The sequence below is a fragment of the Mauremys mutica genome, chromosome 3 (assembly GCF_020497125.1).
Source record: "Mauremys mutica isolate MM-2020 ecotype Southern chromosome 3, ASM2049712v1, whole genome shotgun sequence".
NCBI lineage: Eukaryota > Metazoa > Chordata > Testudines > Geoemydidae > Mauremys > Mauremys mutica.
The window spans coordinates 75,869,505-75,897,414 of NC_059074.1; the positions used below are offsets into that span (position 1 = coordinate 75,869,505).

Below are 27,910 nucleotides of genomic sequence, written 5' to 3' on the forward strand. Positions count from 1 at the left end.
TGACAAACAGAGGCTAGGGACACCATTCCTTACCCATCCTGGCTAATAGCCATTTATGGACTTAACCACCATGAATTTATCCAGTTCTCTTTTAAATGCTGTTATAGTCCTAGCCTTCACAACCTCCTCAGGTAAGGAGTTCTACAAGTTGACTGTGTGTTGTGTGGAAAAATACTTCCTTTTATTTGTTTTAAACCTGCTGCCTATTAATTTCATTTGCTGACCCCTAGTTCTTGTATTATGGGAATAAGTAAATAACTTTTCCTTATCCACTTTCTCCACATCACTCATGATTTTATATACCTCTATCATATCCCCCCTTAGTCTCCTCTTTTCCAAGCTGAAGAGTCCTAACCCCTTTAATCTTTTCTCATATGGGACCCTCTCCAAACCCCTAATCATTTTAGTTGCCCTTTTCTGAACCTTTTCTAGTGCCAGTATATCTTTTTTGAGGTGAGGAGACCACATCTGTACACAGTACTCGAGATGTGGGTATACCATGGATTTATATAAGGGCAATAACATATTCTCAGTCTTATTCTCTATCCCCTTTTTAATGATTCCTAACATCCTGTTTGCTTTTTTGACCGCCTCTGCACACTGCGTGGACATCTTCAGAGAACTGTCCACGATGACTCCAAGATCTTTTTCCTGACTCATAGTAGCTAAATTAGCCCCCATCATATTGTATATATAGTTGGGGTTATTTTTTTCAATGTGCATTACTTTACATTTATCCACATTAAATTTCATTTGCTTATGTATATGATTAATATGGCACAGAAGTCAAGTTAAGTGGATGTGTAAGTGTTTGCAGGACTGGGGCCAGAAGCATTTCCATGTATTTTGGTAAAGTATCTGGCACATACAGAATGTTCCTGTATATATTCCCGGCTTTTGTCAGCCGTGAATAATGCAAACATCACATAATCATGCCAATAAATTGTTATTCTACACCATATCATCGTACAGTTCCTACACAATATTCTAGCTGGAGTGCTATGGTTGCCTAAGAATTTCTAGTATTAGAGGGGTAGCCATGTTAGTCTGGATCTGTAAAAAGCAACAAAGAATCCTGTGGCACCTTATAGACTAACAGATGTATTGGAGCATGAGCTTTCGTGAGTGAATACCCACTTCATCAGACGCATGTAATGGAAATTTCCAGAGGCAGGTATAAATATGCAGGCAAGAATCAGTCTAGAGATAACGAGGTTAGTTCAATCAGGGAGGATGAGACCCTCTTCTAGCAGTTGAGGTGTGAACACCAAGGGAGGAGAAACTGCTTTTGTAGTTGGCTAGCCATTCACAGTCTTTGTTTAATCCTGAGCTGATGGTGTCAAATTTGCAAATGAACTGAAACTCAGTGGTTTCTCTTTGAAGTCTGGTCCTGAAGTTTTTTTTGCTGTAGGATGGCTACCTTTAAATCTGCTATTGTGGGTCCAGGGAGGTTGAAGTGTTCTTCTACAGGTTTTTGTATATTTGTCCATTTATCCTTTTACGTAGGGATTTCTAGTTGCTTATAACATTTCAAAGCATTCAGATTGGACACAACTTGCCAGGTGTCATAACTATAAAGGGAAGTGTAACAACCCTCCTGTATACAGTTCTATAAAATCCCTCCTGGCCAGAGGCACCAAAATCCTTTTACCTGTAAAGGGTTAAGAAGGTCAGATAACCTGGCTGACACCTGACCCAAAGGACCAATAAGGGGACAAGATACTTTCAAATGGTGAGGGGGGAGGGTTTTATTTGTGCTCTTTGTTTTGGTGGTGTTCGCTCTTGGGACTAAGAGGGCCTGGACATCAATCCATGTTCTCCAAATCTTTCTGCACAAGTCTCTCATATTTCAAACTTGTAAGTAGCAGCCAGGCAAGGAGTATTAGTTTTATCTTTGTTTTCTCAACTTGTAAATGTTCCTTTGCTAGAAGGAAGTTTATCCCTGTTTTGCCATAACTTTGAAACTAAGGCTAGAGGGGGTTCCTCTGGGCTCTTTGAATCTAATTACCCTGTAAAGTTGTTTCCATCCTGATTTTACAGAGATAAACTTTACCTTTTCTTTTAATAAAATCCTTCTTTTAAGAATCTGATTGATGTTTCATTGTTTTAAGATCCAAGGGTTTTGTATCTGTATTCACCAGGACTAATTGGTGAGGGTATACTCTCAAGCCTACTCAAGAAAAGGGGTGTAAGGACTTGGTGGGGAGAAATTAGTCTCAAATCTGCCCAGGAAAGGGGGAGTTAGGGACTTGGGAAATATTTGGGGGAAGGCAGTCTCTCCCCTAATATTTGGAACACGCTTGGTGGTGGCAGCTTACTGTTAACCTAAGCTGGTAAATAAGCTTGGAGGTCTTCCATGCGGGTCCCCACATCTGTACCCTAAAGTTGAGAGGGGGGAAGGAACCCTGACACCAGGTCTGATCTTTTTAACCCAAGGTGAGGGGTTTTTTTTAATCCAAAACAGTTCCTCCTTTTTTGAATGAGGAAGTTGGAGGATGAAGGGGGCAATTTCCCCAGTTATACAACTGATTCTTGTGGCTTTTTTCTCAAAAAGCTCTATTGCTGTAGGGGAAGTTGTAAGAAATGATCCAGGTACTGTAAGGTTTGAGGTCTTTTTCTGCAGCCATATGAGGACAACAGCAGCCACGAGCCAAGAAGCAGAAAGTCACATCCTCACATTCCTTCTAAATTACATCAAAACAAGGAAATATCAGGCTGTTAAGAAGTTGCTCCTGTCCTAATAGTACCCACCACCACCAGATAAAGAAACAGAACTTAAGATGTTTAAAGAAAACTTTGATACATTCTGTCTGGCAAGGAATCATTTATCAGCAGTTGTGGGTGTGAAATATCTACTTCTTCATTGTTTTGCCTTTATGGTCCCCACTTCCCACAGCTCTGATTGGCCGGTAACGGCGAACCGCAGCCATTGGGAGCTGCGGGGCGGTCGTGCCTGAGGACGGTCAATGTAAATGAACTGTCTCATGGCCCATCAGGGTAATGTTGCCCACCACTGCCCTAGAGTGTGCGGGTAACAGTACTGTTTAGCTACTTCATTAGGAATATAAGTCTTTAAAAGAGACAGGTGCAACCTTGCATCCCCAAGCTCCAAATATTCCCAAATACTGGGAAAGTTCAGCTCCATACCCCTGAATCCTGATACAGCACTAAATATCATGGCTTGGACTACTTTGTAATGATCATCCAATTACAATAGTGGTGCTGGGATAGGCTATGTCAATGATCTCCACTGGTTAGTCACAGATCATTGTTTGTAGGGACTGCCTGGGGCAGAGGTTCCCAACCTCTATTGTTGAAGAACAACTTTGTGACAGATTCAAGGATGGACACCCATGCTGCCCCAGTACTCCATTTCACTATGCCTGGAACAGTTGCTATGTCCCTATTGCTTTCTGTCCATTCTGTCTCCGCGTCTTCTCTCCTGTTCTGTCTCCACTGCTCTTTTCCAGGTTTGTCTTGTTTTTTGCTCTCACTTTTGCTGTCTAATTTGCATTCACATTTTTCCTTTTTTTTCTTGGTTTTTGCTCCTTGTTCCACCCAAAGTCTGTGTGCTGCTCAGAGTGAGGAGCATCCATTGGAGGCTTGGTGAGATCAGGCTACACATCCTCACGGCTAAGCTGTGTTGAAAGAGCCAAGATACAAAGCATGGGTTGGTCCATCTATGGCTATTAGTCAGGATGGGCAGGGATGGTGTCCCTAGCCTTTGTTTGCCAGAAGCTGGGAATGGGCGACAGGGGATGGATCACTTGATTACCTGTTTTGTTCATTCCCTCTGAAGCACCTGGCATTGGTCACTGTCAGAAGACAGGATACTGGGCTAGATGGACCATTGGTTTGACCCAGGATGGCCATTCTGATGATCTTAAACTCCAGTCTGTAGCCCTGTGTGTATTCTGCTCCTATAGCCAGCTGGATTAGAAACTGCCACAGAAACAGGGAGGAAGGTAGGTTTCAAGGAGCTCCCAACCGCTTTACCCACAGCAGTACATTTGCAGTGGGGAATTGGAAGATTTCTCTAGCCTTGGACTATAAAACACTGTCTGAGGGGGATCTCTCCAGGTTCTATTTCCCATTTAAATGCATTAAGTTGAAATTCCACTGGGTAACCAGAATACTTGAAAAATTCATTCTCTATGATTGAAGTCCTAATCCTGCATACACTTAAGCATGTGCTTGACTTTAGGCAGATAAGTAGTGCAACTGGGTGAAATCCTAGCCCTACTGAAGTCAATGGCAAAATTCCCATTGACTTCAACAGGGCCAGGATTTCACTCATTAACTTTAATGGAACTATTCTTGTGCTTCAAGGTACATATGCACTTAAGCGTTTGCAGGATCCTGCCTTAGATTATTACCTTAAACTCAGACACACAACAGGTATCTATATATGGGTCTATAAGTGGATTGTTTAAATGCATACCAACTGTCAGCACTTCAGAGATTCCTCTAGTGTAAATAGTTAGACAATGAAGATTTGCAAACTGCAGAGCTATTCTGAATAAAGACATGCACAGCAAAGTATTTTATATCCTTTTGTTATCATTTACACATCAATTACATACAGCATTAAGACCAAATATACAGATTTTCATATGTATATACATCGATCAACATAGTGCACAATTTAAATTTATGTTACAATCAAGTGTACAAGTTTAAATATGGCTTTATAAACTAGTAGTAGTAACTATGCTAAAATAATTTATGTCTCATGTAGGTTCACACACAAACAATGGAATGCAGCTGTACTACTAGATTCCCCAATTAGCAGTGTGTTACTTCATTATGTTGGTAAACTTTTGTACATCATATAATCAGTTGTAACCCCCCCACACACACACATACTCTATTTCAGAGGTTCTCAACCTTTTTCTTTCTGAGCTTCCACCCCGCCCCCACAACATGCTATAAAAAACTCCACCCCATCTGTGCCACAATAACTGGTTTTCTGCATATAAAAGCCAGGGCTGGTGTTAAGGGGCAGCAAGCAGGGCAATTGCCTGGGGCCCCATGCCGCAGGGGCCCCAACGAAGCTACATTGCTCAGGCTTCAGCTTCAGCCCTGGGTGATGAGGCTCAGGGACCTGGCTTCAGCCACATGTGGTGGGGCTTCGGCTTTCTGCCTTGGGCCCCAGCAAGTCTAATGCTGGCCCTGCTTGGGCCCTGGGCCCCTGAAACCTGCTTGAGGCCCCCCTAGGAGGCCCTGGACTCCTGGTTGAGAACTACTGCTCTATTCTGTCCATAACACGGTTGAATTATATATTATAATTATAAAAACTTTGGGTCCCGCAATTCTCAAGTATCCTGAAAATATCAACCTGTACATTCTAGGAAAGATTAGTCAGAATAACAAATCATAATGAGAGGTGAGGAACACACACGCAAACACACTGTTCTGTAAGAATACCATTACAATCAGTGAAGCTGAAAAAGTAAGGGCTAAACCCTGCTTGTCGTACTCCAGTGAGTAGTCCAATGGAGGCAAATTGTTAACCGTGAGAATTATTAGCCATTGGAATAGTATAACAAGGGATATGACAGATTCTCCATCTCTTGGAACCTTTGGGTGAAATCCTGACCTCAGTGAAGCTAATGGGAGTTTTGCTATTTACTTCCGTGGGGCTAGGATTTCACTCTAAGTCAAAATTAAATGTCTTTCTAAAACATATGTTCTAGTTCAACCCCACATTGTTGGGCTTGACATGGGAATTATTGGGTGAAATTCTATGGCCTGTGTTATGCAGAACAGACTAAACTATAAGAAGACCAAACAGGATTTGGCCCTAGAGGTTCAGCACTATACATATCACATAAAACATTCTTCTGTAATAAGATTCCTGTGCTGTACACACATACTTCATTTCTTTTCCCAGTATCAAATCATGGAACTTCAAAATCTATGCAAATAAAAAGCACTTTATATTACTGACTACAGAAAAGGAATGAAAGAGAGGCCCTCTGTGATGACCATCAAAGTAAGGAGTCCTCAAAACTGCTGTCTCTCTCTGATAAGACAAAGAAATGAAGACCAGAATGAACAGTTCTCCCATCCCACCCGCACCTGGGCCTGATTCTGTGAGGTACAGAGGGTGCCTTCAGCTCCTACTGATTTAATCTGGAACATAAGAGGATAGGAACTCAGGACATATAGGACTGGAAGGGACGTCCTGGGTCAGTGAGTCCAGCCCCTGCTCTCACGGACAACCCCATCTATACCTGGAATTGAAGGCACACAGTATCTCACAGCATCAGGCTCACTGATAAGTCTAAAACTAAACTCCATGTAAGGCTGTCTGTACAAAAAACATTTCCAAAAGTCTCCTACCAGGTCTAACATCCTTTAATAAACACACGGACAGTTCTCCAGAACAAACACAGATCTTTGTGAAAGGACAGCCCAATAACCTCCTCACATAATAGTTAACACCTATCAAAAGAAATATCTTCTTTGTCTATTTAGCTCTAAAGAATACCTGCAGTTTATGGCACTACAAAGCTATTAGACACTGTACATACTGTAACTGGGTGCTTCAAAAGTCTACATCATCAACTTTGTCTATGAGATGTTATGGATGATTAGATAGAGCTACCTTGACATTCCTCTAAACTGCAGTCACCAACGTACATATATGTGACTCGTTGTACTATGTACATCTGTTTCCACCTCCCAAACACCGGGGCATGCAACATAATTTTGCATTTAATTAATATAATTTGATGAATACAAAACATATCCATGGGATTCTCATGCCAAATCCATAGTGTTGCATGATGTACAACTATTTTTCTTCTTACATTGAGAGTAGCTCTAGTGTCAAAAATCAAAGGACTCAGATTATTATTATTTCAACATCTAAGGTCAAGATCCACTTTAGTCCATCCCTTTCCAGAGAATTTCACTTGCTGAGCACCCCTGCATAGATCTTTCCACATAACACATTTTTCCCCCAGGCAACATTTCATAAGGTTTATTACTTGACAGATAAAATCCTTTCGATGGAAATAGCAGGAAACTGTCGTGATTACTTGAGCAGACACCACTGACAAAAGGAAATTTGTGTCTGAACTGTTGCTAAAAAAATTTTCAGGCAATATTTTTCAAAGAGAAAATGGATTCAAAGAGACACTGTCAAGGTTTTAAAGATCAAAATGCACGACCTACAGGGTTATAATTGGATGAGGACAGTCCTCCAGTTTTTAAACATTGTTTGATTTGTTTTTTAAATCTAGCACAACATTCATCAGATTTTTGTAGGACTTCTAAAAACAACAGTGTATGATTCCTCTCCTGACTGTAGTCAGAAGCAGTGGGCTCTGCTGATGTTGCTGATGGTGCTAATGGTTATAAACAAATCCACTTCAGCATGACAAGGTGCTATACAATATGAAGTTGCAATTGCTGTTAAACAAGAAACAACCAAAATGTAAGAAGCAAATCACCATTTGCCAGATGGAAAAAAGGGCTAAAAATATGTATTCATCTTCCTCAGAGGGTTTTATAAAAACAAACTTAAAATAATCATTAACAGTTGGACAGTGATATTATTAAAAACAAAACTGAGGGGGGGGGAATGCTCTGACTTTTAACAAAATAAAAATAAGGAGCCAGATTCTGATTTTATTTAGACAATATAAATCAGGAGTGACTCCAGAGAAGTCAATGGAGTTACACTCATATAAAACAGTGTGAGATCAGAGGCTCAGATTGTCTCTTTCCATTGTAAGAGCTGGGAAAGGAAACACCACATCATTCCATGCCCTCTTCCTGTGCAGAGCCCATGCAGTATAAAGATCCTTCTACAGCAGCCAGGGAAGGGAAGGGTGGAGCAAAAGAGGCACCTACCTGAGCCCTCTTTCTATATAGAAGAGGGGAGATCCGTGTATGGAGGATTCTTCCATATATGGACCGGGAGGGAGGGGGCACAATCTGGGCCACAATCAAATTCAGAGGGATGGATACTGATAGATTAATGAGTAATCCAAAATTCTAATCCGTTATACTCCTCTAGTAAAGAATACTCTGGCTGCTCCAGTTTCAGTATCCTACATTACAGACCTAGAGATCCATGATTTGATTCCCAGGGCCAATCTCTTGCACTGTGAACCAGCACGGACTGTGACTGCTATGCAGGCAGTGCATGTATTGTCTGATCCTGGAAGATAGTAACTGTTTTCAGAGTGAGTTGAAGGCCCTTAGACCCATTCCTTGTGTCTCTTTGCTGAGAAGCTCCATAGAGAATCTTAGCCATGCTTTCTCAGCCAAAGAACAAGAGTCACTTGCAATAGTGAGGGCAAGGATAATAAATCAGGGGACAAAATAGAGATTAACTATACAGAACACAGAAGAAGGGAGGGGAATGGAATACCCGTTTGATGGTTTTCAACTTGATATATTTCATCAGAGAGCTGGTCAAAAGAGGTAGGTATTTTCCATGAAACAATTTGAAGGAAATGAAATTTTGCATTTCTGACAAAAAAATTCCAAAAATTTTTTAGCAGGGGGACTTTTCCTCTCACTTTTTTGCCATTGTAAAAAGAAGCAGGAAAGTAAAAATGCAATGTTTAATTTCTCATTTTTTTGTCAAAAAAATAAAGATTTGAACCAAAAATATTTTTATGTATTTATTGTGAAGAGGCATTTGTTTTAGCCAAAACGCATTTTCCACTGAAAAAAAGTGTGCACAAAATATTTTTTGACCAGCTCTAGCAGGAAAAACAGCTGATATTTGTTTCTGGACAGGCTAAATTTAGGATAAAAATTTCCTGTCATGCCTTGAAAATATGACGTACATGTATATTTAACATACATACATCATTTTTGCAATTTCTTCTAAATTTTAAATCAAAACAATACTGTAAGCAACACAAGAATGCACACTTTTCCAGGGTACCCATGGATGAGGAAAATGTTACTAACCTCCTCTTTTAAAAAACCTGAGTTGCTCCTAGAAAGAAACAAAAGGTATGGCATGTGTTGTAAATACATTCACACAACTGAGCAATACATAGACAAATCAGTGCAGCTAGAAAATCACAGCTGATACTGACAAGGGCTGCTGCATTTGTAGTCTCTTTGGATCCTTACAAATTTTTTTAAAATGTTACTTTTCTAAAACAAAATGTGTCACTGTGCTTGTCAGTTTCAAGTTAAGCCTTCACTGGAAAATTTCTTCAGAATAAAATAAAAATCTTAGCTCATAAAGTGACTGTTGCACAACTTATTTTTCCAACCTAAATTTCAGTGGGAGATACTTCTATCTTAAATACACTTCCTCCTTCTTTAGGGACTAAATCTGCAATTCTGAGTAACAATTTTTATTCAAGTGGCCCTATTGATTTCACATGAACCTGTTGATACAGCAGACCATTGGTCCAAATATTGCCCTATATTATTAGACCAGTTTCAATTCAGGGAGGTGGTCCAGGTTTACACCGTTCTAGCTGAGGGCACTGTGTCTGTGACTTTCATGGGAAAACTAGCATAAATAAGCTTTACTCAGATGAATACGAGTTGTAGGTTCAGGCCTTTTCTCCCCACTGTTTGCCTGCCTCTGTAATACAGAATTCTAAGTACTGGAGATACCCAGAATCAGCCATCTAAGTTCAATCCCCTTCCCTCTCCCATTCCTGCTGTTGTGTGGGGTTTCTAATATCTAAAGGCCACCTCCAGCAAGTGTTTGTCACAAGACATGACACAGATTTTTAACGATTTTGCTCCAGCCACCTCTTTCCAAGGTGTACTTATGGAAGCATCAAAATGCAGGAGAATGCACAACAGTGGGGGCAGGGAACCTTGTTAGCATTCTAGTCATTTGTAGAGAAAGGCTCCAGAGTGCTTTTATTTTTCACTCTCCCCAGAGATGGGAAGACACCAATAATCATATCTTCTAACTAGGTTTTTATTTGGCATTCTGAGTGAAAATGAGTCTAGTTCTCTATCAAGGTATAGAATATATCATACAGTTATAAGGGAGATTCTGTTCAGATAGGCTTGAGGTCAGGAATTAGGAAGAATTCAGATACCTAAGAACACGATGGACAGAATGCTGCTCTCTCACTGGTTTTACATCAGTCTAACTTCACTCATTTCAGTGGTTACTGCTGTTTATAGCAATGTGGGATCAGAATCAGACCCCATGAATTTAGAGGGGGAAAGTTAACCCTTAGGCTTCTGGTTAGATTGGGTCCTTTCCCTTTATGATGGACCACAGTCACAGGCAGATTTGTCAGCCTCCGCAACTGGGGAAGATGCAAGTGCCTTATATCTCAGGTTAATCTTTTAGCTACAGTAGCTTATTGCTGTGACACATTGGTTTTCAGCAGTGTACTCGATACCTGAAACTCAAGCTCCTGACATCAAAAAGTTGAAAAAACACTGCCTTAGAGCTTTGAAAGTTAAAACAATATATAAACAAAACAGATACAAACCAGAGTCACATCTGACATTTTTAAGGAACAAAATTCCCCTGTCAAATGTGATTCTTTTGGTCAGAGTTCAACGTCTGAATTTCTTCAGGTAACACCTGGGTTAAATGATCTGTGGGGTTTCAAAGGCATTTCTGACCAAGCATATCTATCCTTTTGGTCCCTTTGTGTCCTGTGTTTTGTGCTTAGTTTGCTGACAAAGTTCCTAAATGCTTGGATTGCACCTTCCTCTCCCATCATCTGCAAGTCAACTGTAGCTCAGATTCATTTCCCGAATAGTACTCGTCCATGAGATTGGAAATGTTTGATAGAAGCATGACTGCAAAGGAATGTCTGGCCTATTTTAAGAAACAAACACAAAACTATGCATCCTACGCTACGCAAGCCATCAGCTGTCTTCGTAATAGCTGTTCCCACCTAAACACAACGAGCAGCTGCCAGGCTGGCTGTGGATCTCCACATGTGAACTGTGACTCTCCCATTCCAGATCCACAGCCAGCTCTGTGATTCCCTGGAACAAGCATTTTCCGAGCTAGAGGGAGTCTTCACAATTAGTGAAAAGATCCCCAAAAAATTAAACTTCTTTTAAAGCTTTGGGAAACTCCTCCATTAATTTTGAATTCTCAGTATTAGGAGAAGCAATAACAATCATGAGAAGAGTCCTCAACTGCCCCTTTTACTCTTAGCAGCCCAGAATACAAGATACAGGAACAAGTTATTTATCAGCTGCATGACTAATAATGTTGCAAAGTGGTCCTGTTCATGTAACAACTTTTTCCCTAAACCATGAAAGCCATGCAGAAAACATTTTAAGGGATGTCATCTAGGCTTGTGGGCCCAAAATATGATTTTTCTTAAATATATTTACAAACACCTTGACATGCTTTAATTCCTCTTATGCTTTTTCTCTGCCTGAAATCAATGTGAGCATCCAGTCTGGCATGGCGAAATCTACACAGGCTACAGAACTGGCATAGCTATACTATGCCACCCACTGTACTACCCACTCCCACCCACCTGGTTATAGGGAGTGTGTCAGGTGCCCTAGACCCAAAGTAGATGACCCACCTAGCCTTCCCATGTTGAGTTCTCCTCTGGCACTTCCGAGGATCTGGTATCTTGAATTTACATAGCGTCTTATACCCTGCAGCACTCCAAAGTGCTTCGCAAACTTTGCCAACTGATACACAAAAACTACAGAGCAGGGATCAGCAACCTTTGGTATGCAGCCCGCCAGGGTAAGCACCCTGGCAGGCAGGGCCAGTTTGTTTACCTGCCATGTCCGCAGGTTCGGCTGATCAGGGCTACTACTGGCTTCGGTTCACCGCTCCGGGCCAATGGGGGCTGCGGGAAGCGGTGCAGGCCGAGGGATGTGCTGGCCGCTGCTTCCCGCAGCCCCCATTGGCCTGGAGCAGCGAATTGCGGTCAGTGGGAGCCGCGATTGGCCAAACCTGTGGACGTGGCAGGTAAACAAACCAGCCCAGCCTGCCAGGGTGCTTACCCGGGAGGGCTGCGTGCCAAAGGTTGCCGATCCCTTCTATAGAGACTGAAGTGTCCAGCACTGCAGTGCAGTTGACTCTGGGGAGGTGCACTCTAGATGTTTAACTTTACAGTATCTAGCAAGACCAAACAACAGTTCGCAGCAGGAAGTGGAAAGAACACTTGACATAATCGAAACTGCAAAGGGAATTTGGATGGGCAGAGTATATATACCTGAGATGGGGTTTAGCCAAGACTCCTAAACAATCTTCTAGGGGATTGTTAGGTAATAATTTAAAATACTTTGAAGTCTTCCTTTCAACTAAAAAAAAGTTATAAAACTGAAAGATTTCAAGCTATTGTACAGAATAGGAATTATAAAATGTTGCTTTTTGCATGAGCACATTTTCTTCTTGCCTTTATTGATGGACAATCTGTGAAAGCACTGGAGACCAAACCCCTACTCCTCTCCTATACACACTCATGCGTAGCGTACACACTCAGAGTGCAAGAAGCTCTTGAGTAAAGTTGCCCTGGCATCCTGTTGCATTAATACAATGCAATCACTACTTACCAAGGAGGGAGAGGGGAATTCCAATAAACCCTTTTCCCTTTCTGTCAACCCCCCACTGTGAAGATGAGAAACTCGACAGTAAGCAGCTCTCGTGACCTCTCTGCTCCACCTGTGGTAGGTTTACTCACATTATTTTGGAATCTGTTTTCAGTGGGAGCAATATGTAGGCCTAAGATCCTTCTACCCTATGGATCTCTTGTTTGCCTATTTTTGTTCTAATTGTTTAACCTAGGCTCCATCTGAATGGATTTACAAAATTAAATAAGGGTGAAATAGTCCAGGTAGCATGTGAAATGTGTCAAGCACAATGATCTCTTCCACACTGGCATGAACGTGGGAAAGTTGGACTGGTCCCAAGAAGTGGCATTTCTGACACAAATGGAGAAGTGCTTGGATACATCACTTGCATTGTGCGTGATCAGTATAGTCATCCATGTCCACATCAGAATCAAAGAGAGAGTGTCCAGTATAATCCGTGTCAGGGGTTTGGGAAATACTGTTCTCTGTCCCCTCCTCATCAAATGTTTCTGTCCTTGAATAAAAGCTGAAGTCCTGCAATGGGGTGTGAGTCTTGCTAGCTTCACTACTTTCCTCAGATTCGTACAAGGTGTTATCGTCGTCCTGGTGCCACTCTGGCCAGAATTTCCTCCTTATTCTTTCACAGTACATAGCAAGGTTAATCAGTTCACCTGCAACATAGTAAAATAAGCCACTGTAAATACTCCTAATCATTAATCCCGTGACCATGCTCATTGCAAAGAAAATTCACAGGAGCTGTCTTAAAAGAAATCTTTCTGGCTTGTTTCCAGGGAGGCATTAGAGATCTCTTTCCAAAAGGCTAAGATACGATCAAACATAGTAACAGTACCGTTTACAAGTTCAGTCAAATGAAAAATGCAAATGGTTGTGACTTGATTAACGTACCTGTGGTAAGCAGGGTCAAAATGAAAGGATTATGTATGAGTGTAGCTATAAAGTTAAGCAATTAGAATTAATCTTCATGAATGTGGCTCACAGGAAAAAGATTACTGATTTTATAAATCTGTCACAATAAAATTGTTATGCATTTTGTACAAACCTGGCATCCAAGGACAGAATTTGGCCATACATATTCTATGTATTTATTAAAAGAATGTTGTGCAATTGGAGGCAAATTTTGGGTTTGGAACACAAGATGGCAGTACTGTTTGCAAGATAAATTTGGCATTTGACACACCGAATTTTTACATGGTCACTGTAGCACACCTTTAGGTATTGTACACCTTAGGGATGGAAGGATGGAATGAAAGTATTTTTCTTATATATTTATGAAGATATTATAAAAACCTCAGTGAAGGACAAAACACATCAGTACATCCAGGAAAAACACTTGTTGTGTGCAGTATTTCATAGCATGAGCAGCTATCTGCTTAGGGGGAGTCAGACTGGAGAGTATTGTAGGGGATGGGAGTGTCCATCTGATTATTTTGGTAAGGCAGCTGGGTTTCAATCAATATAAGGCTAATTTTTGAAATTCATGGGTCCTCTAAGATTTTGCCTGAGATCCTTCAGAGATCAAAGTCATAGAATAGAAGCATATAATAACAACAATAATAAACCTAGTTCTTATATACAGTGTTTTTCATCAATAGATCTCAAAACTCTTTACAAATGTGTTTAAAATTCTAAATTTGATTCTGTTCCTCCAAATTTGTTATTATAATATTTAGCCCTTATATAGGACCAGATTCTATCCTTCTTCTACTAAAACTATTTCATGCCACGCCCCCCCTTATATTCTATCACTTTTTTTTTTAATATGCAGTTTTGCTCTGAAAATTTATGTTAAATGGCTCGGGGATGGGGGAGCCTTCAAATGTATCATGTGTGTAGGACTCCAGATCAAATGTGCTCAGCTTACCAATGAAAGGTGGGATCCAAAAGTCAAGATGGGCTCCTCCCTCTTCTTGTATCTGCAGTAGTCATTAAGTTTCTGATTTCACTGGGACTACTTGCAGAATATGATACTACTCAGTGTAAGCAAGAGAGGCAGCATCTAGCCCATAATGATTTCATTATCAAAGACTTTGCAAACATTAATAAATTAACAGAGCAAAGGCCAAATTTATTTCAACAGAGTGCTGTAGCATGTAAGCTACCAAGTACAGCAATAGGAGAAACTAATGTGAAGAATTTCATGGGAGGAAATGAAGGCACCTTTGGATAGAAAAACAATATTACAGAGTACATCAAAAGACAGGACACTCTAGCTGAACTTCTAGGTTCATTCTGTCTTTAAATGTCATATGATCCTGACAATGTTCTCTTGCATATTATAATGAGATCTCCCTGAAAGCCTGCCCTAGGCCTACAAGCAGAGAATGCTACCAAAAGAAATGTCCAAATCTCTAAGATTGTCTTACCTTTGATTAGTCTCTCAGGTCTAGTCCCTGGTAATGTCCACATTGCTTGAGCCAGGTGCCCAAAGACAGTGGCATCGAGAGTGGAAAGCTTTGGTCCCATGATGTACTTCTTGTCACCTGTAAATGGTAAAATGGTGAACAGTTATGGACCTGCAGGTACCTCCCACAACTATAAATATGGATTGCATCTTTTAACATGTGTCTTACTGAAACGATTTGACTGGCAACTTGTATGCTTCCCAAAAATATCCGGTTCTGGGAGCTATGCTTTAGCAACTGCATGTGGGCCAAATTTTGGCTTGGGCACAGAGAAGGTTCCCAGGGATGGACTCCATTACTGCTATGTAATCCTGTGCAAGTCAGTTGGCTAATTGATGTATAGTATTACAGAACCACCAGGCCGTCTGCTCCCCTTCTTTCTGCCACTATGCACTGAGGAGCAGAATCCACCATGGCATGCAGAGAATACACACCGAGTCGGTTTTGCTGCATTCAGGGCCTTCTATGCTATGAGTAGTGGTGGAATGTGTGATTTCCTCCTGTCAGGAAAAAATCAAAGCTGATCCATGATTAACATCTTTGCGGAAAGGATGCCCATGGCAGCCCATTGGTATCCTGCACTAGTCTTTCACCAGTGGAGATCTGGTTTCAGGTCCTTCCTCAGATTACAAGTGAAAATGAGAGTGGGTGACTTCAACCGAGCACTTACTTAATATTTGTCCAAATCCAAACCATCACCCCATTGGGTATGATTGGCAACTTCTGCTCAAAAGAGGCCTAGTGCTGGAATAGTTAAGTGTGTTGCAGTTCCAGGCTACTGCATGCCCCTGGATTGGTGAGGAAGTTTGCAAAATACCTACTCACACTATACCTGGCTCTAGCCAGTACTGTTAGATCTCACAAACACCTCCCCATTTCAGCCACAAGTTTTACAGCAATTTAAACTGCTTGCGAAGGGTACCAGAATGACAGTCCTGGAGTCCAAATTCTTCTGCTTATCCACAGATCAGGCACAACATGCGAAGGAGCAGCGGAAGCTTCCCCACACTGTCCCAGAAATGCCCTACAATCTGGACTTCAAATCCAGGGGGATTAATAGGTCATTTTATTCTCAGTCCCACTCAGTCACTTGGTCCTTCTGCTGAAATTGCCAATGATGGTGCAACAGTGTGATGGGGACACTAGTTCATTAGAAATGAAACTGAGATCACTAAGTCATTTCACCCAAGCCACTAAAGAGCAGTTCTATGTGGACTGCTGGGGAGGTGCTGTAGTGCTCTGCTCCCTTCCCCAGGCTGTACCTAACTAGCAGGAGCTAGCCCTAAGTAATGGCATTTTGTCATACATTTCCTTATGGAACTGAAATGGCAGTCACATGTAAAAGTCACATTCCTTGGACTGTAAGGTCTCCAGGGCAAAACTGTCTTTTTCATTCTGTTTGTACAGCGCCTAGCACAAAAGATCCTGGTCTATGACTGGGGCTCCTAGGTGCTACTACGATACAAATAAATAATTATAATCATAACACAGTAAGGTATGAAAGAAGATTCTTTTGAAAAAAAATTCAGAATCATCATCAGGAAAGGTACATCCAATACTGTATGGATCTGAATCATCCAAATCTATTCATTCCACTTCTCAGTGATAGTCTTCCTTGGTTTGGTTTACATTGCTCTGGTTTGTTGGGGTTACTAGCTTTAGGTGTATGAAACCACTTTAAGCAAAGCTGTACAGCAATGCAATGCAGTGTATTCCGAAGTACTACACACTCTACTACTCAAGTGTTCTATATTGTAGCAATGCAGCTTTGTGAACAACAGAGAATGACAACTTCTTCTAAGAAGTCAAAGAGAATATTAAAATTGAACACTTTTTCCCTGTAAAAAGGCCAGTTACTACATACGTCCATTGTCTAAATAGAACATTCAGGTAAACAATCCCTCTTGGCAGCAGGAAATGAGGCAAATGTCTTTGTGGTAGTTACGTTGCGTCTAGTCTTGAACCATCTTGTACAAATCTCAAAAGTTGTTCCCAACACCACAGTTACATACTTTGAGCTAAAATCCCATTTTACCTGCCAACGCCAGGAATTGAACACAATTTAATTGTGCTTCATGCTCAAGTCCAGAACAGTGTTATGCTGGGAAGTAACGCTGCATTTCAGGGTGGATTTTTAAAAAATAAATTATTTTTTAAAATAATAGATTTATTTTTTAAAATAAAAATATGTTTAAATGAAAATACTCAATTTAAATTAATAAATTCTGATTTTTAAAAACTTATTTAAAATTAAATTTGAAATTATGACAGCCTTGCTTAAGGCCTAAGCTTACTATAACATATTAAAATCATTTAAATTAAATAAAAAATAATATTCAGCCAATGATGTTTGCTGCTGAAGTTTTAAAGAAAGTCATTAGCTAAGCACCCCAGCAGCAAGTGTTGCTGAAGTGCTAAGCCAACTTTTTCCAACAGTAGCCTCTTCTGCAGGTGCAGAGTGAATATTTTCTTCATTTCAATTTATTCAACTAGTTCAGTTCAATGACAAGTTCATTCAAATGTAAGAAAACAACAGGGAGTTGAAAAATCAGGAAAGCTTGTTTTCTTCTTCCAATCTATGAATAAAAACTTGATGTGAGAGGATGAGATCCATTAATTCTAAGGCTTTGTCTATACTACAGACCTTACAGTGGCACAGCTGTACTGCTTCAGCTGCGCTGCTGTAAGGTCTCCCATGTAGCTGCTCTATTCTGTTGGGAGAGAGCTCTCCCGCCGGCATAATTAAACCACCCCTAAAAAGCGGCGGTAGCTATGTTGGCGGGAGAGCATCTCCTGCAAACACAGCGCTGTCCACACCAGCGCTTTTGTTGGTGAAACTTTTGTCGGTCAGGTTATGTTTTTTCACATCCCTGACTGACAAAAGTGCTAGTGTAGACAAAGCCTGAAACCTTGAAGGACATTGTGACAAGAAACAATCAGTTCAATTCACTAACTATATATAATACTTGCTTTGCTTTGTTTACTAAATCAGTTAGTTTTAAATGCAAAACATATTGTAATAAACTTACTTGTTTTTTTCTTAGGTACTTATTTAACTAATAAAAACTCTTAAATATTGGTTTTGCACGTTATTAATTTAATTCAGATTTCTGTCCAAATGCAGCTTGACACAAGTCACGAGTAAAAATTTCATCATCATCCAGTAAATAAGAAATGACACGATAAGATGCAAAAATTAAGAATCTGAATAAATGTGTGTTAAGCTATATAATTTATTAAGTAAGTATGTACAGATATAGTGCAGCCTCATGGTTAACAAAAGAGAGTACCAAATTTAGTCTAAAGGCTATATCTAGTGGCAAATCAATATGTTTTAATGGTTACAGATCAATGAGAATCAACATTTCTTTAGGAAAATAACAAATGCAAATGCAAAACAAGGTGAGTTAAATCAAGGTTTCCTGGTTGCTGGCTTAAATCATCCTTAAATCACTTTGATTTAAATCAGTCCACCTTGCTGTATGTAGATGTTGGTACAGCCAGGAAGGTAGTGACTGTTATATTCGCCTACTCTCCTGCCAATGGCATCATCTCACACCTGCAGCACTCCTAGCTGGGGGTGGGCAGACAGAAAATCTCAGCAGATCTCTTCAGACCGTTAAAGCATAATACCAGACATGTGAGAAGAGAAATGGGGTTCCCAACTTCATTCTTCTGAAATTTTGTTCTCAGATCCCTAAAAACAAATGCAAACAAGACTCTGACTAGGACTACATGCCTTAGAAAGTGATTAAAAGGGAGTAAAAACACCCCCTGACACTTCTGCATGGGCTACTTGGACTCTGGATTCAGGTGTAAGCAGGCACTCCCAACATGCCATCGTTACAGCAGAGCCATGAGGCAAGTCATCACTGAGGCTACATCTACACAACAAGCTTGGGGGCAATTCACAGTTCACATACACATACTCAGGCTACGTCACTGAGACCTAGCCTGGGTATAAAATAGTGTAGCCACAGTAGCACAAGCAGCTGCAGCACAGCATAGCTGCGCCAAGTACAAACCCACCTGAACTCCATGAGTACATATTGGCACAGGTGAGCCATGCCAGCATGGCCCAAGCTATCATAGCTACACTACAATTTATACTCATGCTAGCTTTCATTCAGCTAGCACTGGGATCAGCAACCTTTGGCAGGCGGCCTGCTAGGGAAAGCACCCTGGTGGGCCGGGCCGGTTTGTTAACCTGTTGCGTCCGCAGGTTCGGCCGATCGCGGCTCCCACATCCCTCGGCCTGCACCACTTCCCGCAGTCCCCCATTGGCCTGGAGCGGCAAACTGTGGCCAGTGGGAGCCACAATCGGCTGAACCTGCGGACGCGGCAGGTAAACAAACTAGCCCAGGCCACCAGGGTGCTTCCAAGAGCCCCAAGAGATGTTAAGAAACCTGATTCTTGACCATCAGAATTTCCCTGAGAACTTCTCCTTTAAGATTTTAGATAATTAAAAAGAAGAGAAACAGAATTCTCCACAGGGATTTGGACAAGTGCAATAAAAGGAGAGACCACTCTGCCCCACAAAGGTAATTGAAACTGCATCTCTCAGAGTGCTCACCTCCCATAATCACCAGTGCACTTACTTCACTGTTGCCCCATAAGCATGAAATGCGCTCCCTGTGCTGACTCAAAGCCTGTTCCCTCAAGTCCCTACTCAGAATCCACCTTGGCCATGATGCTTGTGGTAAACTGCCAGCTGAGAACAGCTGGGTGGCCAGTTAACAGATTCATTAAAATCTCTTGCTCATTTGCAACTGTAAAAGAAATCACAGAAATCTACTAAAATCCCTGTGTGGATACCACCATTGATCTCTCTGTGCTTCAGTTCCCCATCTGTAAAATGGAACTAATATTATTTCCTTATTTTTCCCAGCATTTTGTGAGGATACATTCATTAAAGATCAGTGCTAAGATAGTTTGATAATGTGGGCCATTTAAATACCTAAGATATATAGACAATACAGCAGATCACAAACTATACCACCTTTCTGATAAAGGTAGCATCTCTGGCAGTAATCTGTGTGGAAGGGCTTTCTGAAAACTGCAGAAGAAAATTCTGATAAGAAAAATTGACTAAAAAGCTCTGAGCCCACATCTTAATGTGGTGTAAATTGATCTCTCTCTGTTGATTTACACCCATTGACGATCTAATCCTTGGTGTCCAAAGTTAAGCATGAACTGTTATGTTTACTAATCTGCTGTTTTGCCAGGCCTTCTGGGATATTTTCAGTATAAAAGGGGCTATATAAAATTCGATTTCGACCCTATTCTATGCATGCACTTACTGACACCACACACATGTTGAAGTCTGCTTCAGAACGCTGCAATATTACTCTGCCACCAGGTGAGGAGTAAAGCTCAGCTTCAAACCAAGCAAGGTAAATATTTCCACCCCTTCTGCATAGAGAGACTGGGCAGCAGCCAAGTTATTCCTTTATGGAAACTATTTTTGGAGCTAAAAATAAATATTGTTGCTCCAGTGCATATTTGTCATGCTGCAAAAGGGGCTCCAAAGTAATCTGATCTGTAACAGTCTCAAAATCAACTCAAGATAAGCAGCCACTTTGCATTAGGATTTGGGCAGCACTTTAATCCTCCTACTGTTGCCCTGAGTTTTTCTAATTAAGAACCAAGAACCAATTGCCCCGTCCTGTGGGAAAACTCATGGAAGGGAGAAGATAGGTGGGGAATCCGGCAGAGCTTTTTATTGAATTGTAAGGGTCAGGGCAATTGCACCTCTATGGAACATGCTATGGCTTTAGACTCAGGGGCGAAAGTAACTTAAGGGACTTACCGGTACGCAGGGCTGGGCTCCTGAGCAGGAGTGCGGGGCCTCAACCGGAAGAGGTGGGGCCTTTAAATCCCCGGGCCCTTTAAACAGTGATTTAAAGGGCCCAAGGCTTCAGTTGCAGTAGCTGGGAACCCCTGACCCTTTAAAATCACTGCCGGAGCCCCATGGTAGCGGTAGCTGAGGCAGCAGCCGGGAGCCCCAGGCCCTTTAAATCGCTGCTGGAGCCCTGGGGCTCCTGGCCACTGCATCTACCCAGGGCTCCGGCAGCAGGGCTCTGGTGGCAATTTAAAGGGTCAGGAGCTCCGGCCACTCTCCAGAGGTCAGGGTCCTTTTAAATTGCCAGCCCGGGGAAGCTGCCCCCTGCTGGTACAGTCGGCTGTGTACTGGCTCTTTCCAGTACACCGTAACGGACCGGACCAGCCTACTTTCACCTCTGGTTAGACTGCAAACCCCTTGGATACCCTCTACCCCAGGGAATCAGCAGGAGGCCAGGACCCTTTGCGCTGGGGCCCTATGATTTCACAGGAGCTCTGGATCTTCAGAACTGTCTCCCCACCCTGCCCTCCACACACAGTCCCTAGCAACAACTGCCCCTTAAAGGAGGATCTCCATTACAAAGTGGACCAACAGAATGTGAATGTCTCTTCCATGTGGGACAGTACACCAAGAACCTTTCCTGAAGCCTGGGGGCGGATGCTGCTGGGGAGACAGCTGAGCCTCCCTTCACATAGGAGGGTTATAAGCCACAATGTAGGGGGTCTCCTCTGTGTAGAGATGCAGACACAATCAGCCTCCAAGACTGGATTTTCCAAAGGAGCCTAAGGAGTTAGGTACCCAGCAGCTGTCATTGAATATCCTGGGAGCTGGACATCTAACTGCAATATGCACTTTTAAAAATCCCAGCCTAGGTGATTATGTAAAGATATCCGCACGCTAAGGAGAACTCTTGCAGCAGTGCTATTTATCTGTCTAGGCGCCTATATGGCTCCCAGTGCTGTAGTGCCTGAATGACACTTGTATCACCTGAAAAAAATTAAGCCTAGATTGACAAACCCTATCATAGGGAGAATCATTTTGTAAAGACAAAGGATCAAATTCTGACACCCTATCGTTGACCAGGGCCACAAATAACTGCATTAAAATTAGTGGGAATAACACCTGGGGAGCAAGGTACTATTCAACAAGACAAATGGGAGGGCCAAAATTTGACCCAGTGATATTAGACCATTCCAATAACGTTTTTTATGTTGCTCTTTAACTACTATGTAAATTTCTGTGTTTCTCTGTGTGACACTGTATGGAATATGGGAGACACTTTATGATATTGTTGATACCAATATTATACAAGTGCAATGAATCTTACCAGATACACCATGTAAGGTATCCCTGGAAAAGTTACAATTCACTAAATATGATAATCTTGTTTATATGTTTGTATCACCTTTGTACTGTGAGTTATAGATATGTAGGGTATAGCTGTGTTTCCAAACTTGTGCTGTGTTTCTGGGTGACACCCCTAGACAGATTGGCATCAGCACTACCTAGCTTGTTTGATGGCCCATCAGCTGTACAATGAACCCATTGAAAGGCCAGGGACTACACCTTATGAGTCAGCAAGGCATATGGTATGCGTGTGAGCAGACAACCCTAAGGCTTTTCCATGCCATGTGCTGTGAAACTTGTGTTTGGGACACAGGAAGTACAAGCCACATGGCAAAAGGAATATAAAGGGCAGCTGCATCATCTCCATTTTGTCTTCATTCCTGCTTCTTACCTCTGGAGTAACTTTGCAACAAACTGAAGCTCTGAACAAAGGACAGACAGACCCATCCAAGCTGTGGATGTGTTCCAGAGGGACTTTCAAGCCAGCAAACTCACCAATACTGCTCAGAACCTGATATATAGACTGCAAAGTCTCTGTATATATCTGAGTGCTTTATCATTTAACAACTCCCTTCTTGTTCTCTCTTTTTTCTTTATATTAAACCTTTAGTCTGAGACACTACACGATTGGCTGGCAGTGTGGTATTTTGGATAAGATCCAAACTAATATTGACCTGGTAACATGGCTGGCTCTTTGGGGTCAGAAGAACATTGTGTATAGTGAGCAGAGTTTTTAAATAACTTCTCACTGTACTGGACCTAGGTGCTGATTGGGAGCCAGAGAACTGGAATGCAATAAAGGGGGCTGTGTAATGTTTCTCCTTCTTTCTTTCTTTGCTTCTTGATAACCAGTGTGGGGGATCAGAGGTACAGTTTGTGACTCGTCAGTGAGTTTAACTTCAGTGTTAATCACTAGTTTTGGGAATATCTGCCCTCCCTTTTGCAGCCTGCCCTGACTTTGGCATTTTCAGTGAGGGCTGCCATAGGCACCCTGGGTCACATTCTGTTCATTATTAAGTATACAAATTTCATGCAGACCGCCGGTGTCCTAAAAACATTCAGTGTGTTCTGCTATCATGTTGGTATACTGACACTTTAACAAAACAAACCAAAAAGGTGATCAACCAGTTTTAGGAGAGAAGATTAGATCACAAATAGAGTTTTCTGATTGGCTACCCAGAGTCATCATAATTTCAAGCTCTGACTGTTTTTTATTTATAAATTCAGTTAGCCTCATTTTTATTTATAAATAAACTTTTACAACAAGATATTTGACACTGCACTTCCAAGGATTATTGTGCTTCTCAAGCAGCTATTCACATGCGCTTCTGACTGATGCCTTACTTATTACATTACCCAAGATCTGCAATAATAAGCTAGGAGAAGTGTCTGTAAAGTCTTATTGCTTGATTATGGGTCTGATTTCAAACTATATAAACGAGGAAATAAGGACTAGCACTTAATTCAGCACACTGTGCCTAGGCATATTATAAAATGTATCATTCTCAGATATATGACAAGACAATGTGGAAAGTAAAGCCATTCCATTGCAGAGAATGACCCAACAGCATTTTGAAACTGGGGGAAGTGGAGGGAGACACTGCTTTATTTTATAAAACCACAAAACTGCTAAACAAATTAAAGCCATTTTAGGAAAAATAAATGAATCCTAGCAACTAGTTCACAAACAAAGATACTCACCCAAGTCCTCTGCTAGCCACCAAACCATCCTTCCTCTACTTATGAATAATGAATTCATTCCCAGAAAGTTGGGATGAGTTTACAACTGATTAGCTACCCAACAAGGGCTAAATTCAAAATGGATAGTTCAACCAATTCTAATTTGCTTATTAATTTAATTTACATGTGGCCTGATTTGCAGCTGTCTTCAATATCATCTCCTGGAGCTATGAATCTCTGCAAATAAGGCCAGATGTATCTTTACATAGTGGTCCAGCTGTTGGAAGGAATGCAGAATATTGTAGGAGATCCCGGTTGATCACTTGATTTTCCAATTAGTGGCAGTCCCACAGAAGGAGTGAATGCACATCTGCTAAGATCTCCTCTACACACACTCTTTGGAAAGAAGTAATATTGCCATCACTACACCCCGAGAAGCACAGTTTGGAAGACATATGATGGAGGTCTCACATAGCTAGTAGAAAAAATTGTAGATGATAATTTTTCTAACACCAAAAGTATTGCATCCAACATAAGGTAACTATTTTGGACTTCTTTATGATAAATTAATCACTGGACTGGAAGTTTGCGGTTGCCTAGGAACCAGTGATGATGGCCTGATTGCATTCAATATGGGCAAACAGAAGATAGTTCCAACCAGAAATACACACACTCATGATGCTTCAAAAGGAAAATTTGGGCAAAAATGACTGGGAGAACAAATTCAGACAGAAATGTGAATGAAAATTGGGAGCTCTTTAAGACGAGTTTATCAAATGGCCAAAAAGCCATAATTCCAAAATCAAGAAAGAGGAAAACTTTGGCTACAAGCCCATCTTGGTTCAGTGGCAAAGTGAAGGCTGCAATTAGAAATAAAAAAAGCAAAATATAACAAATGGGGAAAAGAGAAGAAAGATAGCATCAATATGAATCAGAAGTTATAGGGTGCAGAACAATGATAAGAGAAGCTAAAGACAACAGGAAAATCCAGGGCTGGCAGGGCAAAGGGAGTTTAAGTATATTAGGAACAAAAGAAATCCTAATAATGGTATAGATCCATTACTATATGGAAAGGGTAAGATTGTTAATAATGACACAGAAAAGGCAGAAGTGCTCAATAAATATTTTTGTTCTATATTTGGAAAGAAGGAGGATGATATACTAATTACAATGATGAAGAACCTTCTAGGCCATTACCAGCTAAGGAGCAGAGCTGGTCAGCACAATTCTAGCAAAACAATCCCTCCTCAGAATTTGCCTATGCAACAAAATTGGAACTTTTCTAGAGACAGTCTAATTTTGCCAAAGTTCTGATGGAACTCAGCCAGGGAATGAAACCAAAATTTCCCAATCAGAATTAAACTAAATTTCAAAATATTGAAATCCTCTTCAAAACAGAATTCCCTTTTTCCACACATCTCCAGTGAAGAGGATGCTAGACAACCTCTACTAGGGATAAAAGTTTTAAAATTAGCAGGCCCTAAAAGAGCTGGAAACTGAAACCAGACAAATTCAAGTCAGAAATTAGGTACCAATTTTTAACAGTGAGATGGATTAATCACTGGAACAAACTGAAAAGGGAAGTGGTGGATTCTTGATGTTTATAAATCAAAACTGGGTACATTAGTTGGGAATTGGTCCTGCTTTGAGCAGGGGGTTGGACTAGATGACCTCCTGAGGTCCCTTCCAACCCTGATATTCTATGATTCTATGATTCTGGAAAATATGCTTTAGTCACACACAAGTTATTGGGCTCGCTACAGGGGTGAAATTTAGTAGCCTGTAATATACAGGTTAGATTAGATAACCTAATGGTCTCTTCTGGCCTTAAATTCTATGACTCTCACTGTGAATCCCAGAGAAAGAATGATGTAGCTGAAGCTAGCAAAGAGCTGGAAAAGATGTTATGAAAAACAGAATCAAGAGTGGAAAAAGCATTGTTAACAAATAAAAGATGTGCATTTCATAAATTCCTTGTATATTAACATTGCTCCAACAGGATTTCATCCTACACAGCTAGGCATGAGCTAACTTGATTAAGTTTTACCCTATTAACTTTATAATACACGTATGAAACAGAGGAAAGATTAGAGGACAGTGGAAAAGGATAAGATTAAGGAACTAAAATTCTTCTTTTCTACTACAGAGTATCACTCCTGCTATATCAAGCAGTCAACTGAACAGTATTCCTTAGGGGCTGGGGGTGAGGAAGGGAGCGCAGATGAGTGGTGTAGACTAGCTCTTTTGAAGGAGGAAACCAAAAAACTTTTAAGGTGGTCACTAATTTGGTTCAGTTTTGTCACTAGGGGGGAGAGATCGATCTAAGATATGCAACGTCAGCTACAAGAATAGTGTCGCTGAAGTCGACATATCTTAGATCGACTTAGATTGCCGACTTTGTGTCCTTGTGGCGTGGGATCGACAGCCACCACTCCCCCGTCGACTCCGCTTCCACTTCTCGCCCTGGTGGAGTTCCAGAGTAGACAGGGAGTGTGTTCGGGGATCGATGTATCATGTCTAGATGAGACGTGATACATCAATCCCCGATAGATCGATCACTACCCGCCGATCCGGGTACAAACAAGTCTTACACTATCACTCTGACAGTACAAACCCATGTCTCACCAGCAGCTCAACTCCCAGTTTGAATGCCAACTGAATAACAGTTATAACTTGTTAGTAAACAGCTCGCTCAAAGACTGTTAATGTCAATCAAATTCTCAACTCATCAAAACAACTATAATACCTTCAAGTGATTTTCAAATACCAGCTTTACAAATATTTGCTGTTAAAAAGCCCTGGGCCAAGTTCTGCCCTCACACACACACAAAAACAATTCCCAGTGAAGATAAAAGGAGATGAGTGTATGCCTCTGGTGGCAGAATTTGGCAATATACATGTACAATGGCAGCAAGAAAAAAAGTGACATCCCCTTAACTAGGAAGACAGGCATGGAATGATAGTGCCATGATAGGCTGTACATATAGTTTGGAAACAAAATGTAATGTTTAAACAGCCTGGCAGAGAGCATTACCAGTAAATCTAATCATGCAAAAAGTGACTGTGCAGAATTTAATGGGTTGTACATTACCCAAGAGACCTGCTAGTGACCGCATGTCTTTCTCCATCAGCTGGTATATCTCTTCCTCCGAGAAGCGGCCGATGCCATGGCCGTACATTTCTCGTTTCACAATTCCTTTTGTTAGATGGCACAGAATCCACTTCAGCAGGTCACTAAAGGGGCCACGGCATGAAAGCATCTTCTGGGTCTCGTGGAGATTGTCCACCCACTGGCAATAAGCTAATGTCCTAGAATGTGGTGAAAACAAGTTACAACTGTGCAGCACATTGACCCCCCCCCCAACTCCTCTACAAAGTAGCCCGCAAAAGGGTTTGATGAAGAGCTTGCGTAAGTCTTGAGGCCCTGAGGATTATTGGCCTGATGGAAAACTAGCTCTGTGGTAAAATATACATCTTGGTATGAATGTGGAATATCACCCAGAATCAGGGCCACCGAGAGTGGGTTCGGGCCCCAGTGAAAAAAATTTTTCGGGCCCCCCACCAAGGGTGGACCAGCTAAACAGGGCTGACGAAGCCGGGGAAACCAGGCCCCGGGCCCCCTTCCGGACTGCCAGGCCCTGGTAATTTGTACCGGCTTCCTCCCACCCTTCGGCTCTGCCCAGAATACTAAATGTTGGCCTTTGTTCTGAAGCACTTGTTCACACTGCATAGCACTTAGTTATGCAAGTAGTCCCACTGAGATCATTGAAATTCAGGGAGTAAGTACTACTCAACAGAAATACAGGTTGCAGATCCGGGCTCTAGATTATCCCAGCAAAGTGTTGTGCAAACCGGATCTGGTGTTAATAAAAGACTGATACACATTAGACAAACCTTTCCTACTTATCCATTCCCTTTGGCTTATGCTTTATTTTTACTTTGTCTAAGAAGAGACTCTGTACACTGCTGAAGCCTGCCAAATGAATCATTTTGCTGCAGTATGATGATTCTTGTAATAGGTATTTGTTTCAGAGGCCTCCACTCTCCTCTGAAATGTATTATGGTTTATGGTTTAAACAGAAAAATAATTAATTTAAGAGAT

At 41.3% G+C, this 27,910-nt stretch overlaps 1 protein-coding gene across 2 annotated transcripts in view; it reads right to left on the minus strand.

Moving 5' to 3' along the window:
• Positions 1 to 12,222: 12,222 nt before the first annotated feature.
• Positions 12,223 to 27,910, minus strand: part of FAXC (failed axon connections homolog, metaxin like GST domain containing) — a 37,347-nt gene continuing 21,659 nt past the window's right edge. For both annotated transcript variants that reach the window (XM_045010873.1, XM_045010872.1), the window contains exons 5-7: positions 26,900 to 27,117; positions 14,901 to 15,017; positions 12,223 to 13,187 (exon numbers count right to left, since the gene is read on the minus strand). In XM_045010873.1, the coding sequence (XP_044866808.1) occupies positions 12,898 to 13,187; positions 14,901 to 15,017; positions 26,900 to 27,117 (625 nt within the window). In that variant the 3' untranslated portion in view covers positions 12,223 to 12,897. The remainder of the gene's footprint in view (positions 13,188 to 14,900; positions 15,018 to 26,899; positions 27,118 to 27,910) is intronic.